This window comes from Cupressus sempervirens, chromosome 11, assembly GCF_028749045.1.
Source record: "Cupressus sempervirens isolate cs-2001-9-10 chromosome 11, ASM2874904v1, whole genome shotgun sequence".
NCBI classification, from domain to species: Eukaryota; Viridiplantae; Streptophyta; class Pinopsida; order Cupressales; family Cupressaceae; genus Cupressus; species Cupressus sempervirens.
Window position 1 is genome coordinate 600,798,043 of NC_143128.1, and position 16,252 is coordinate 600,814,294.

Here is a 16,252-nt window from a genome sequence, read left to right on the forward strand (position 1 = left end):
CTTTCTATAGTCCTCTAGCTGAAGTTTTATTTCCTCAACCATTTCTAGTAAGAGGGGGCCATTCAACTTGACCTTAGTAGGGGCTTTAGACCCCAAGCCATAGATTGCAACAATATCAATCATGCCCTGCCAATAGAGAGTCTTCTCACATACATAGAAATATTTAAATTAGCAAATTTCAACATCAAGTTATAATAATAAAATTTTATTTTCCAAGTTTAATTTAAGATTAAAAATTAAAACAATCAAATATAAATTAAATACCTGGCTGCGATAAATGGAATGTTGTAGAAATACCAGAACTTGCAAATTGATCTTCTTCCAGCAACATGGATCTCCTTGAACCAATCCATGCTCTCAATGGAGGGTTGTGCATTGTAGTCAGAATCAAGTAACTATTATGTTTAGTACTTGTTAAAGCTAGTGAGGATGGGTAGTTAGGAGGTGAAGGAATGCGTCAGTTGGTTTCCAACTAACCAACCCTTCTATAAGTACTTGGAATATTGTCAATGTACTCATGTTGTTTCTGGTATTAGTAAAGAAACCATTTCCTTGCCTACTGGTATTGTGGTATTAATGGTACATTCTATGTTGTACTTTATATGTATCTCAATTGTGTTATTCTGTATGATTAACAGATCTCTGTGAACTTGAGTGATATTTCCACTCTACATGCACTGGAGTGGTATGTGGTACAAAATAATTGTCCAACCTAGTAGAAGTAGATTTACTGACTTTAGGACGAAAGGTACTGCCAGTACTACTATTAGGGGCAAAGCTACAACATCCTACTAATAGAGAAAGAAGAAATTAGATTGTCAAAGTGGAGGACAATGAGAGTGTAGCTTCAACTAGTCAAGAAGTTATTCATAAGGCTGGAGATGTAATGTCCCCACTTTAGTAGTCAACCAAGTGCGTGAGCGTTAATCTAGTTCTACATGGTCCCAAGGGCTAACGAAGGGTTTAAAGGGATCTTAGAGTGTTTTGGCCCTGTCATCTCCAGTTTGGGCCAAAACGGAGTTGATTTACTTAGTCTCACACATACACACTATTTTTAGTAAGTCAGCAGAACACAGGGGAGGCTAGTTTTGGTGATTGAATTTGATACTCCTTGGCGAGAGCTTTCTAATGAGCTATCACTCATGTTGTTTGGAGTCTGATAGCTAATATATTTTTATGCCTTAAGTATTATTAAAGTAACATTTAATTTAGTTGTAAAATATTAGTGTTACTTTAATATTAAATTTTATGGGAATGTGTGCAAATCAAAGGGGGCGCCTAAGGGAGACATAAGTGATTATTTTAATATGTTTTATCTCACATTGCTCATGTGAGTTGAATCGACCCTTGGAGACAAAATAAAAGGGAGTGTTAGTGGCTTCGTTCGACAGGTTGAATATGAGAAGAAAATTGACGTGTGAATTGTAGATCCGTTCTTGGCATTATAAGACGTCTATCCTCTCTTGTGACATTCTAGACATCATTCCCTTGGGATTTGACTTTTGGAATTCATTGCTATTAGCTTCACTAATAGACAGATTGGGCGCATTTCTAGCAACAAGCGGATTGGGTGTTTGCTCATATCATTCCCACTTCTTGTCCAATGCTTATGCCATTTTGAAGGAATGATTTTATGAGGGTCTTGGACTGATTGGAGGCTGATTTTACTGTAGGAGCACTGTAGCGCGACACTATTCACGTTACTGTAGGATGACCGTATTCATGTCACTGTAGCATGACACTATTCATGTTACTATAGCAGCAAGATGAGAAGTCATTACTGGAACATTATGTTATAATGCTGAAGTAATTAGTGAATTGAAAAGTTTGCTATGTATTTGATTTTATTAGTTTGAAAATTAATATTATTTCAGCAGTAGTTCAATCTTCAGTTTGCATATTATCATAAATTCCTTCTTGTTCATGTTATGTGGTTTCAAATCTATGCAAAGACATCAAAACAAACAAACATTTTATTTTTAGAGCGATAAAGGGGTTTAAAAATTTAACGGAGAAATTAAGAGTTGGATGCAAATTATTTGACTAAATTCCTATCAGTAGTTGGTTCAGTTTTTGGGCATTTCTAGGGTGCCCAATATAGTGGTATCAGAGCTTTAAGTCTTGCCATCTTGTGGAGGCCTTACAGGGGATTTGGAACAGCCGGATAGAGGGAAAAGTGTTTGACGAAATGTCAAGACACTAAAGTTAGAAATAAAATAGGTTTAGAATGTATGTTTGAGCATGCAACAGAGGCCATTAACTTCCGCCATAATAGAGCAAGACAACAAAGATTCAGACTCACAGAGCGAGTAGTCTAGTTCATCCGTGCAGGTGGAGATAGAATCTAGTCATACAGACACAAAGGAGATATTCTTTGAACAAGACAGTATGGGTGATCGAGATGACTGGAATACAGCACTAGGTAGAGGTAGGAATGTTGGTTCAGATCAGGAGGAGGTAATGTTCAGACGGTTACTAGGTACGTTAGAGTAGGGGCATCGTATGCAATAGGAGCAGAATAGGTGAATGGATATGATGTTGTAGCTTATGGCTAGATAGATGGGCGTCAATATTAATTCAGGTGATGTAAACAATGGAAATGAGGGCAATGGTAATAATGGAGCCCAAGGCAACAAAAATGGTCCTGAGAATAACATTAATGGTAATAATAATGGACATGACAACAACGGCAATGAGGCTTATAACTTTAGACACGTTGCATGCCCAACTTGGACAACGGGCTCGAGACCTCTTCTACCAGAGATTTGGTTCAACTAGTAAACAAACTGCAAATTACCAAGTTACATGATTAATTCAAGAGGGACTGGGAGGCTAGTGGACTGGAGTTTTAGGCAGATATTTCCCTCATAGATTATATGGACTTGAGGATGAGACATATGCCTAGAGTAGGAGGGAGAAATAAAAAATTTGAGCTGAGAAAGAAAGTTGGAAAAATTTCTTTACCTTATTATGATGCCTTAGGGAAGATGACTGCACGAGCTTGGGTGCAGAAGGTAGATACATACTTCCAGCTGAATCCAATGCCTGAGGAGGCTATCAAGTATGAGACTATTCATTTGGATGGTCTAGCACTTGAGTGGTGGCACCATGGCATGGTAACCTTGGGGCATAATCAGATTGCATCTTACGAGAAGTTCACTGAGAGACTCATAGAGAAATTTGATACCAAAGATCCCGAGTTACAGTTTAAAGAATTGGCTCAACTCAAGTAGTGGGGATCAGTTGAGACATACATTAGTGAATTTTAGAGGTTAGCTGTGTTGGTTACAGATATTTCAGAGAGGAGATTACTAGTGTTATTTATGGATGGACTCTCAGATCCCTTGAGGGGTTGGGTCAAGGGGCATGACCTGGCTAAATTACAATAGGCAACTAAGAAGGTTCGTGACTTAGCACCTTCTTCTTTTAAGAGAAGATTTCAGCCTAGGGATTCACATACAAAGGAGGATAAGGATAAGGACAAAAAACCTTTTTACCAGAATGCATAGCTGAAAACGGATAATAAGAAGTTGGATAATGACACTCTGAATGAGTTGAGGAAGAAGCTGTGTTTTCATTGTAGAGAGCCTTGGGACTTATCTCATAAGTGCCCTCTCAAGGCTAGGGAAAATCAAATGGAGTTCTTTTCAGTGGAGGAGTCACAATTAGAGGGGGAGGATCAACACTCTAATTCGGATGAGAGTAGCACTCCAGAGGAGAACATCATTCCTAAGGATGATAGGTCATTGACACGATTGACAAGGGCTCAAAAGGCAATCACATTTAGGGTCAGGTGTACTATGGGCAAAAAGTGATCTCTCTCATTGACATTGGGGCTACACATAACTTCATAGATGCATGGTTAATAGCCACGAGAGGTTTACAATCCGAGGAGCATGCTGGGTTTAGAGTCATGGTAGCTAATAGTGACAAATTATTATGAACTCGAAAGATATCTAATCTTCACATCAAGTTTGGAGATGGCTATGAGTTAGAGGATGAGTTTTATGTAGTAGACATGGGAGACTATGATGTCATCCTTGATATGACATGGATGGCCTCGCTAGTTGAGTTCACACTGAACCTAGTGAAATTAGAGATGAGATTCTAGCATGAGGGAAAAACTGTTGTACTCAAAGGACTTTCAGATGGGAGTTGCAAAGTAGTCTCCTTGAGAATGCAAAGACTTATTCGGCATAATGACATAGAATGGGCAGCAGAATGTTTTATTATGTTGGCTCCATAGGGGCCATAGGTAAAGAGTCATCCACTAGATATCCAAGAGATACTTGACAGGCATGCTGAAGTATTTGGCAATATTCCACATTGAGTTCCTCCTGACAGGGGAATAGAGTATGTTATTGAGTTCGAAGAGGGAGCCAAACTGGTAATGATTACCCCCTATCGTCATCCTAAGAAACACAAAGATGAGATAGAGAAGGCAATTAAGGAGCTACTGGAGATGGGGCACATTAGGCCTAGCAAAAGTCCTTTTGCTTCAGCAGTAGTTCTAGTGAAGAAGGATGGGACGATGCACATGTGCATCGATTACAGGGCATCTTTTATTGAGTTTAATTTAATTTATTTCTCCTTATTTCTCCACTTAGCCTTCAAAGAACGAAAAGCTAAGAACTCCATTGAGGGTCTAAAAGATGGGGGACATTACATTTTTCTTTCTTGTTCATGTGAAAAGGGTAGTTAAATATAGCCATTGTATCCTATGAATTTGGTTGTCATCAATTATTTTGTATAACTATTTAATGGTGATGGTTGTTATCTGTTATTTGTCATATGATGAAGCTAGTAGTTAGCAGTTGCTTGGTTTCAAAATTATGGTTATTAACTAATTTCCCTTACTAATATCTATGTTAATTGTTATTATGGATTTATCATGGAAACTTGTTATTATTGTGGAAAATGTTGCACGAGTGATTGTAGGAACAGATGAAGGGGACAAGCATTGCTTAATGAGATCTACGGAGTGGGGTACTACCTTAGTCCATTTATTTGACCGATAGGTATGACCTCTAACTATCTTGGTAAGGACCTAGCGACTTGTATAACAGGATACAATCATTGGATGCACATGAGCTATTGGATAAACATTAAAACATTTAAATATTTTAACTTAATCAAAGTACATACCTTTAATGGCTTATGATTGACATTCTCATCACTTCAATATAATACATATATGTACATGCACATAAATATAAAAATAAGGTGACACCATAATATTAATTTATACAAGCTTATATCTATTAAAATAAGTATATCTAAATATGCGTACACCTGGATAAGATATGGAGATAAACAATCTTCCAGGTGATACACGTATCTAGATATGCATGCCTTAGTGGGTACAACCTTGGATAAATATTAAATATGATGCCATCATAATAATATATATAACTTTATAAATTATCCTTTTGAATAAGTAACCTTCGAGTTCTCTTCCATATTTATTTATTTCCTTATAAGAAGAGAGAATGTACACTTGGCATTTTTATCAGTGATTCAAGAAGGCGATTCTTCTTCTTTTCAATAACTGATTATAGAGTCACAACTTCTTGGAAGCCCTTATTATTTCGAATGCCTTCCTTTATATGCAAGTCTGGAGAACCAAAAACCTGTATTTTGCATTTTATACCTCTTCTCTCCTATGTTTAATGTATCTTTAGTTGCTGTGAATATTTCAGGATAAGTTGTAATCATTGTTTACTCTGAGCTTTGCACTTTGGATTACTCACTTCAAGAAGAGTCGGTTGCTTAGAGTCAAGCCCACGCTTTTCCTGATTATGTTATGTGGTCAGCCTATTCAAATCATAATTTGCTATATATATTTGCATTTGAATTTACAGCCGTAAGTAATGTGTCCTTGAATTCCATATATCATTATTAAATTGCAGTATCGAATAGACATTCGATGATTCCATTCTTTCCATGTTAAGTTGAGATCAAATGTTTATGATATGCTCAGACATCTCTGTTACTGTTAGATTTCAGAATCAAACTATTTCCTTGTAAGTCCATTAAGAGAAGTTCTCGGGTCATAAAAACTATTATGACAGTATTGAAAATATACCAGTTGAGGTTCAACAAAGGAGTTGGATTACTCTAGGATTGGAGCACCTAGGACTCACTCGGCCGTATTGCCAAGAAAGACAGTGAAGAGGTGAGAGAGAAATCTGCAATAACATGAAACTGAATTAGATGTGATACAATAAACATATTTTTAAAAGAATCATTTAATAGCTCATGAATGTCCATTTAAATTGTTTTCCTATTGTCAAGTCGAGTGGTGGTGATCAGGTATTAGAAACCCATCCAAAATCTTTGGCCAAGGTCGTTAAAGGCATACTTTCCTTTGAAAGATCACATGATGTCAGTAGCGCCAATTTTTTAGACATGTCCGTCCATAACTGTGTGAACATTCTAAACACCGGTATTGCTCGGATGGCTGGACTAGTAGTGGCCCAAGCCTAGCCCTGGGGTAGGGAAGGCCTTTCTTTTTCAAAAGATTGTGTGGGGATGGATATGGTCCACAGTTGGGAGGTTAAGCTTAAGTCAGTGCTTCTCCTTTTACCCGAAAGCCGAGACTTGCACAACCAGTTCAAGACTCTTTGATTACGTTTGTATGTTTTTATTTTACTCTCTCAATGCATTTACGTTACTTCTATATCTTTGTACGAATGGTAATATTTTACCTTACTTTTATAAAGATGTTAGAAAAACAATTATTTCAGTTGAACGTTATTTCAGTTAATATCTCATGAAATGGATTTTAAGATGTTATGTTTTGGAAGTTAGTTGAAGAATTACTTTCATTTCTACTTGAAATTAGATATTAAGTTCTTTTCTTTTTAGTTAAGAAAATTCGTTTGTTACACCCATAGTAACGAGAATCGCCCAAAAATCGCCTGAATTGGCGATTTCGCGACCCGATTCATCCTGGGCGATTTTTTTTGAATCGTGAATCGGTATCGCTGATTTCTGGGCCATGAATCGCCTGAATCGGTGATTCAGGCGATTCATGTAAAAATCGCCAAAATCGCCTTAAAAAATCGGCTGTGAATCGCCCGCGGCATGTAAAAAGGGAAGTTGAAATTTTAAAAAAAATCACTTGTTTTCTTCACTTTGTTTTTGACCTATTCTCTTTGTTATAACCCTAAAGGGCCTTCTATTTGTGAAGCATGAGTAGAAGAGAGGAAAAGTGAGAGAGAAGAAGAGAAAAGAAAAGCCATAGATTTCCAACCGGCAAGAAGGAGGAGCACCAAAGAGATCAGCAGGCCATTTGGGGAGCCCATCAATTGCTTTGGGAGCATTAAGGAGCCAATATCAACACTCTTCAACTCATTTGCAAGAGGTAAGTGCTTATTTTTTTTCTTGCATGTTAGTGTATTATGCATTTTTTGTTAAATTTTTAGTGTATTATGCGTTTTTTGTTAAATTTCTATAGTTTTCAAGAATTTTAGTGTAAATCTTGAATGCTCTTTATTTTTACTAAGTTGCAAGCTAGGGTTTGTTGTTTTCTAATTTTTATTAGCTTCAAACTTTGATATTTTACATAAATTTTTTTATTGCAGCAGCCTTTGCTCTCATTTTTCGCAAATTCCAATGGGTAAAAAAGATGAATGTTGGAAATATAATGAAGAGTTTCCTGGAAGAACCAAATATCAAACAAAATGCATGTTTTGTAAAGAAAAAATAACTTCCGGGGGTATTTATAGATTGAAATTCCACATTGCTGCTATACCCGGACATGATGTTACAGTTTGCACTCACCAAACTCCTGAGGCAAAACGCACTTGCTTAATGGCATTAGAAAAAATTGAAAAAGAAAAAGCAAATAGGAAAATACAAGTTGAAGGGTTAAGGGGTATTGGCTCCCATGTTCTCGCATTAGCAGCCGCATCCACATCTGCATCTGCATCAGCTTCCGCATCCGTAGGTTGTGTTGGAGAGGGTTCTTCTAGGCCTCCTTTTTATCCTAGTTCTTCTGCTCGTGCTAGTGCTAGTGCTAGTCGGTCACATACTGAGACGGAGTCCCACACCAACCTATTGCAGCCTAGAGTGCGGAAAAATAGAATGGATAGTTACTTTGTGCCCCGCACTACTCCTGGTTCCCAACCCACGCTTGAGGGCATGGGTTTGAACAAGGAGATTGACGATGCTGCGAGAAAGGAGATATGCAAATTTTGGTACTTTTGCAACATTCCATTTATTGCAGCCAGGTAATTGATTCTTTTTTCTTTGTTTTCTTTAAAGCTAAAATTAAAAGTAAAAGTAAAACTTTAATTATATCTACTTGTTTTATAATTTGTGTCTTTGACATCTAAACTTTTATTTGTGACAGGGCTCCTTATTGGCAGAATATGATAGATGCGGTTGCTATTTGTGGTCCGGGGTTTAAAGCCCCAACTGAGGCTGAGTTGAGCGGATACCTCCTGGATGAGATGGTAGAGGACATGAGGGTTGACCTCGAGGAGAACCGAAAGGAATGGATTGCAAAGGGTTGCACCATCATGACTGATGGTTGGACCGATAGGAGGAATAGAACACTCCTCAATTTTCTTGTATCCTGTGGAGGTGATTGATCATTCTACTTTCTTACATACATTGTAAATTTTGATTTGTTGAATGCTAATTCGTTAATGATCCATTTAATATTATAATTCGTTGTTTTGTTACTTGTAGGATATACCATGTTCATAAAATCCATTGATGTTTCCGCACATGTGAAAAATGCCACATATTTATGTGAGGCTATTGAGGAAGTTATAGCAGAGGTGGGAGAACAAAATGTGATCCAGGTGGTGACGGATAATGCAGCAAATTATGTTGCAGCAGGTAAACTTTTAACTTTGCAAGTTTTGAAAATAAATTTATTTGAATTTTGAAATTTGAGTTTCTAATTGACTTAAAATTGTTGTAGGTAAACTTTTGATGGAGAGGCACCCCACCATATTTTGGTCCCCTTGTGCGGCACACTGCATTGACCTCATGTTGGAGGAAATTGGCAAACTTGAGTTTGTCAAGTCATGTGTGGAAAGGGCAAAAAATATATGCAAATTCATTTATAATCATGCATTTGTCCTTAGCACAATGAGGAAGTACACAAAAGGCAAGGAGTTAGCTCGCCCAGGTATCACGAGGTTTGCCTCGAATTTCATCACCTTGCAGTCCTTGTTGACATCAAGGGATGGATTGAGGAGCATGTTTGTTGGGCAGGAGTGGATTTGCTCTTCTTATGCTACGACCACTGTAGGGTTAGATGTAGCAGATTGCATATTTGATGAGGATGGATTTTGGAAACCCGCTAGAGAAATCCTTAAGGTAAATTTATTGCAATTTAACATTTAGTATTTTGCTTTTACTTTAAGTAATATTATTTTATATTTAAGTTTTGACTCAAATTTTTTGTTTTACTTTATATGTAGGTCACTGAGCCCCTTGTAGCTTTGCTACGAACTGCTGATGGGGAGAAGCCCTCTATGGGCTACATTTATGAGGGCATGGATAGGGCCAAGGAGGCCATCAGAGCCCAATATGCAGGAGTACAGGAGAGGTATGGCCCTATTTGGGACATCATCGATAGGAGATGGTAGAATCAGCTCCATCGACCCATCCACGCAGCAGCTTACTATCTGAATCCGGCATTTCGTTTCCGTCCTGAGTTCAAGGCGGATGCGGAGGTTCTCACTGGCTTATACACAGTGATTCAAAGATTGAGTAGCAATGAAAATAGCGCTGCTGCGATTGTTGAGCTAGACCAGTTCAACAATAAGGAGGGGCCACTTTTCTTTGGCAGGATGGTCATAAATGCTCAGACAACACTACAGCCAGGTAAAAATTAAATAATATATTCAATGTTCATGAATCTAGATTCTAAACTTAAAGTTGATTATATAATGCATTAATTTTAGAGTTGTAATTTGTAAATGAGACTAATTGTTTGTTATTTTTTCCTTATTTCAGATAGATGGTGGCAAATGTTTGGGGCCACAACCCCAAACCTTCAAAAAATTGCCATCCGCATTGTGAGTCAGCCGAGTAGCGCTTTTGGATGTGAGCGCAGTTGGTCCATGTTCGAGCACATCTACTCGAAGAGGAGAAACAGGTTGACAGTGCAGAGGTTGAATGATCTTGTCTTTGTTCATTACAACCTTCGTCTTAGGATTAGACAGATTTTGGGCACTGACTCCTCTTCGATCATTCTAGAGGAGATTGATCCAGAATCAGAGTGGATCACAGAGACCGTGGACCCAGTCTTCACTGAGGAAGACCGCGCGTGGGTTGACCAGGTGGATGTAGAGGCTGAGGCTGTGGCTAGGGCATAGGAGGCAGCTAGAGCACGTTCAGGCATTGGTAGACGCACACGCGCACGCACAGACGCAGGCCCTAGCGACGTTATTCATGAGCCCATTGCCCATGCAGGGGACATGGCTCGACGGTCCTCTAGGACCTACCTTACACGCCTTTCTCATAGGCAAACTGGATACTCAGAGGCTGAGGTTGAGGCTATAGCAGAGCTAGAGGATGATGAGGCTTGAGTTGGAGCCTTGTTTTTATATTTTGTTTACACTGTATAGATATTGATAGTGATACTGAATCACTGATAGACATATGTTTCAAACTTTCATGGATCTTCATCTGAGATTTATACATACATTTATGATTTGATGTCTTATAGATCTTCATGATTTCATCTTACTGATTCTATGATTTGAATCATTATGATCATTTGATTTTTATTTACTTCAGCTAGCATACAATTTACATTTTAGTACATAATGATAACATAGTTACGTATGTGATGGATTTTATGTTTCATGTTTATGTATGTTAGATTCTATTTGATGATGTTATAGTGTTTTTAAGTTATATTCAATAAAGGGTGCATGAAATAAGTCTTAAATTGTTAAAATCTTTACATTTAAAGGGTTTTTTCAAATTTGCCGATTCACCGGCGATTCACCCCCGATTCACGATTCGATTCGGCCATGCCGATTCTGATACGATTCCGATTCACGTTACTATGGTTACACCCATAGACCTTTTGTGGCCTTTTGTTGGACATTAATATTATTATTTTATCTTATCTTATTTTATCATATTAATTTATATTGTTATTTTACTATTTACCCTAACAGAAATGAAGTGTTGATTTATACTGTATACATTTTGTTCTCTATTTATCATAAGAGAAATATGTGTGATGAATTGAGCTAATCTCGAGGACAATCAATTATAGGTCAATGCCAAAATCACACATTAACATTAGCCTTACTGAATTGGAATAGCTATATAAAGTTTATCTATTCATTGTATGAATTGATAGCAGTGATTAATGCCAAGTGGTTGTAACCCTATAATATACAAATGGCACGTGCCTGAGCTTCAAAAAATTTTAGTCTTCCGGTATAAAATTAAATACCGTTTGAGAATATTTTCAATTAAGGGTTCAAAACTTCCACATATCTTTTTTTGATGCATTTAGCAAATCATGCCCATTTTCTCTATCAAAATATATTTCAATAGAAAAGGGTATTTCAGAGCACTTTCCTCATGAGATCCTAACAGAAATGAAGTGTTGATTTCTACTGCATACATTTTGTTCTCTATTTATTATAAGAGAAATATGTGTGATGAATTGAGCTAATCCCGAGGACAACCAATTATAGGTCAATGCCAAAATCACACATTAACATTAGCCTTACTGAATTGGACTAGCTATATAAAGTTGATCTATGCATTGTATGACTTGATAGCAGTGATTAATGCCAAGTGGTTGTGGTTCTATAATATACAAATTGCATGTGCTTGAGCTTCAAAAATTTTTAGTCTTCCGGTATAAAATTAAATGCTGTTTGAGATTATTTTCAATTTAAGGGTTCAAAACTTTTACATATCTTTTTTTGATGCATTTAACAAATCATGCCCATTTTCTCTATCAAAATATATTTCAGTAGAAAAGGGAATTTCAGAGCACTTTCCTTGTGAGATTGAATCACAAACTGTCATTCATGAATTGGTTCTAATCTTTTCTATAGTTTGGATTTATATCAGATTGCTATCATTTATGTAAGATAAGTTTTTTCTTACTTTATGTTGAAAATAGTTGATAAGACTCAAGATGCTAATGGGTAGAGGAGATTATTGAAATTCTTATATAATCAAAGTAGCTATTAACTAGTTTGGAAATTATTTTTAGAAAGCTATTTGAATTTGAAATAATGAAAAAGATTTCTATACTCCTTTGTACTCCTAATGCAATTTGATTTTGCTTTTGCATAGGTCTGCTTTGCCCTCCTATAAACCAGGTTGCTGGACACTCTGCTGCAGGTATTGAAAAATTTGTCTCATTAATTAGTGCAAGCCTTTTAACCTTAGCATACTCTCTTCATTAAGCTCTGTGTTCCATGACTGAGGTTAATATACTTTTGTACCTAAAGTGACACATTCTGTTGATCTTGCATGCCCCAATATTGTTAGTTGGTTTTGCTTTTTTATATGCAACTACAAGTACATTCTTTTTGTTCTGGTAAAAATATGTTAGAGGCTTCATGTTAGTTCTAAATGTGAAATTGATCCTCCACAACAATAAACTAGATGTCATCTTTTGAAAACTTTTTCTATTGGACACTGAATACACCTTTTGATTCGTTATTGCTTCATATATGCATATCTGAATATTGAGCCAGATGTGACAAGATATGGCTGTCTAAATGACTGACCACACTGATGGCATTTTTTGGACTCTATGTGGCATATACTTGATCACCAACCCTGCTAAAAAAAGACATTAAAACATTTTGTGTTGTTTCTACTTGTGTTACATGTCAACTATATACAAAGTTTATTGAAATATATTTTTCTAAGCTACTGGTTAGGGCTGGGGGACAGGTTTGGATACGAGAACCTGGTATGTGGGTACAAGGATAAACATGATTCAATGTTTAATGTTCATCAGTAATCAATATTCATCAATTGTCAAAGGGATTATTGAAATAATCATCGTCTATGGCATTTCCAGCACTTGCAAGTAGATCCTCATCATCATTAGAACCCAAATCGGTTCCACTAGCACTAGATGTAGCAAGTACCATGTCATCATCATCATCCACATCAGCTGTAGTTGCTCTAGCAAGATCCTGAATGGTCAAATCCAAGTCAGGGGACTCAAATGCTACATCCCGTTGTGAAGTTTTCACACCATCGCCCCATTGCAAATGGAGACTCTCTCTTTTGTTTTAGCAAGTAATGAGTCTTTGTCTTAAGTGGTTTCAGTTGCCAACATTTTCAAGTCTCCAATTCTAGGGATAGTTTGAGCAGTTTTGGCTCGTTGGGAAGCAAATTTTATCCAGGTTTTGTGCGAGCATTTTGTTGCTATTTTTGAGGAATTTTCGTAGCCTAAGTCCAGGTGGAGAGTATAATTTTAGTCCTTCATAAGTTTTAGTATTCAGTTGCTTATCATTTAGTTTTCTTTCTATCTTTTTACCTTCAAGTTTCAAAGTAATTCAAGTGCATTTAGGTGATTATCCAAAATGGAGCTGGCCTAGAACCCAAAGGCTTCATTTCCAAGTGTCCCACATAGAAGTGAATCCAATGTTTTACCAAAATTGCTAAATTTGTGTAGTTTGGATTCAAGTGCAAACTTTGGTATCCAACAATGATAACAATGATCTTCTGTTCACTAGACTATTCACTACGTGCTATAATCTTTACAAACTCCAAGTCCACACACATATGCCTTTCTCTAGTTACTACTTCCTGCTCTTCTAGCCCTCCTACTTTTCGTTTGGAAAACTTTAAGTCCCTTGGGATACCAAGTAATGGTGGAGGGGCAAAGGGTGCTTCTTAGAACTTCCTCAACCAATCATTCACCCTTGCTTTGCCTTGCTGGGTTGATGTAGTTTTCGTGGCGTCTACTGGTTGAGTGACAATTGTGTCACTAGCACTTGGCAGGATGACACCTGATAGGTTGGCACTTGACAAGTTGGCACATGGGAGGTTGGCACCTTTCAAGTTGACACATGATAGGTTGGCATCGATAGGCTGACATTTGGTAGGTTGGACAACCTAATGCCTGGCATTATGGTACTTGCAATGGTAGCAGCCGGCACGGTGTCAATGGAGGGTATGACAACTAGCATGGTGATGGCTTACATGTCCATTGGCGGAACCATTGATACTTCTAGAGTTTCTTATTGGACAACGGGTGAGGCCATTGGTACCTACTATTTTGGTTGCATTGGTTGTGATACTAGCAAAACTACCAGCTTTGGCAATGCCACTAGCAAAATTTTCACCTTTGGTAGTGCTAGTAGTGGAATTGCAGAAATCAATTCTTACTAGGATATTGCTACATTGCTGCCAAACTACTCTTGCCAAGGTATTGCCACAGTGCTTCCCCACTCTTACCAAGGTATTACCAGGTTGTTGCCAAGTCACTTCCATGACATGCCAAACCCTTAATCCATATGGATTTCTTGATGTGTACATAGAGACAAACATTGCTTGAGCAACCTCAAAATTGGTGTTGTCACAAACATGCTTTGTACACCATTTGACCAAGTTGTTGAGTATTGTGTCATTGAGAGTGTTCGTACACCAGATAACAAAAATTGGTGCCAAGGTGAGAGATAGTTTGTATGATAATGGTGATGTAGAGTGTTGTACATTGGTTGAAAGGGTCATATGGTGTACAATAGAGAAATTTGCAAGTAAGTGTTGGGTCTAGTCCACATGCTATGTTGGAAGGGTTGTTCACCATACAAAATGCTTGAAGTTACGAGGAATAGTTGTTTTGAAAACATTTGTGCTTCGGTTTGTAAGGGCTGTATGAAAAGATCCCATATGACAAGAAGACCCTATATGGCAAGAGGACCCCATATGGTTAGAAGAGCTCGTATGCGATGCTGAATATGAGTAAAAACAATGACAAGTACGGTTTTAAGTGTTCTTCCATTAGATGCATGGTAGTATGTACCTATTTTCTTAGTCACTTGATAAAACGATGTTAGTCAAGGTGTCAAATAGCTAGTTGCTAGACTTTATGGCAAGTTGCCAGTTATTCATTGTCGATTGCCAAATTACCAGTTGCTTTATTTTTCCCTTCTAGTTATTTTTTACCTTTTCTTTTACTAAAGGGATTTTATTCTATTGAACACTTTAAACCATTTTTTAGTTTTGGCCCTGTCAATTATTTCTTATTTTTGGGATACTAATAGTCTTCATTTCACATTGCCATGTTATTTGCCTTCTATAAAGGGTACCATTTGTCACCAACTGAGATGATCTTTGGATTATCTTCATTTCCCATATGACACCTCTTTGTCGTGCCATTATTCCCTATGACATCATGTACAACATCTTTAGCAGGTCTTGGCCTTGTATCATGTACAACAATCCGTAAATCCTCTTGTACTATCTTGCATCATGACAATTCATATGTCCTCCTATAGGGCGACTCTTTGGACAATTTTTGCATCTAGTTTGACAACAACGCCTTCTTTTTTTCTGTATGACCCAGTGTGCAATGTTTTGTATGAAATTCTTCCCAAAGTTAGATTTTGTTGTCGATATGTCATTGAGAACACACCATGAGACCACTTTGGTTCCTTGCACCATTTTGTACATCCTTCTGTACAGTCTTGCATCATAGACGACGGTTCGCACATCGTTTTATAGGGCTCTGGACAATTTTGCATCCAGTCTAACACCATAGACGCCTTCTTTTCTTCGTACAACCTAATGTGAATTTTTGTATGATGTTCTTCTCGAAGTCGATTTTGTAGTCCATAGATCATTCAAAACACACCATACCACCACTTGGCTCCTTGCACCATATGTCGTATGGGTTGTCTTTGCAAAGATACCAATTTTTCCATTTTTGTATATTGTACAAGCTATTTTCCAAGTTGTACCATCCGTACATGCCATCTTGCAAGCCATATGAGCCACCTTCCAAGTTGTATGTGTCTTCCTTCAAGCCATCTACAATATCTTGTTCTATAGCATTATACGTTGAATGACCACCTCAATGCTTTTCTTCCATATCACAATGTGAATCCTTCTAGTTTCACTATTGCACTCAACAATTTCACATCAATCAATTTGTATAGTTTAGGGGTTGGCACATTGATAGGAGTGTAGTGTGATCAGACCATTGGGTGGCGGTGTCATAAATCCATTCTTATACAACTTCTATAACTTCTACATCATATTTTTGACATGAAATCTTTGTTTT

The 16,252-nt window shown here is 37.4% G+C and overlaps 1 protein-coding gene and 1 long non-coding RNA gene across 2 annotated transcripts in view; both read left to right on the forward strand.

Annotated features, from left to right (window-relative positions):
- The window catches only part of LOC149531108 (uncharacterized), a 122,227-nt gene that overhangs the window by 93,808 nt on the left and 12,167 nt on the right, over positions 1 to 16,252 (forward strand). Inside the window, exon 3 of the long non-coding RNA XR_016358824.1 lies at positions 12,298 to 12,345. This is a non-coding gene — a long non-coding RNA (uncharacterized LOC149531108). The remainder of the gene's footprint in view (positions 1 to 12,297; positions 12,346 to 16,252) is intronic.
- On the forward strand, positions 6,942 to 10,681 carry LOC149531110 (uncharacterized). The gene is made up of 6 exons (XM_089809612.1): positions 6,942 to 8,234; positions 8,357 to 8,589; positions 8,698 to 8,850; positions 8,936 to 9,336; positions 9,441 to 9,846; positions 9,979 to 10,681. The coding sequence occupies exons 1-5, from the start codon at positions 7,618 to 7,620 to the stop codon at positions 9,606 to 9,608; spliced, it is 1,572 nt and encodes a 523-aa protein (XP_089665738.1). The 5' UTR covers positions 6,942 to 7,617; the 3' UTR covers positions 9,609 to 9,846; positions 9,979 to 10,681.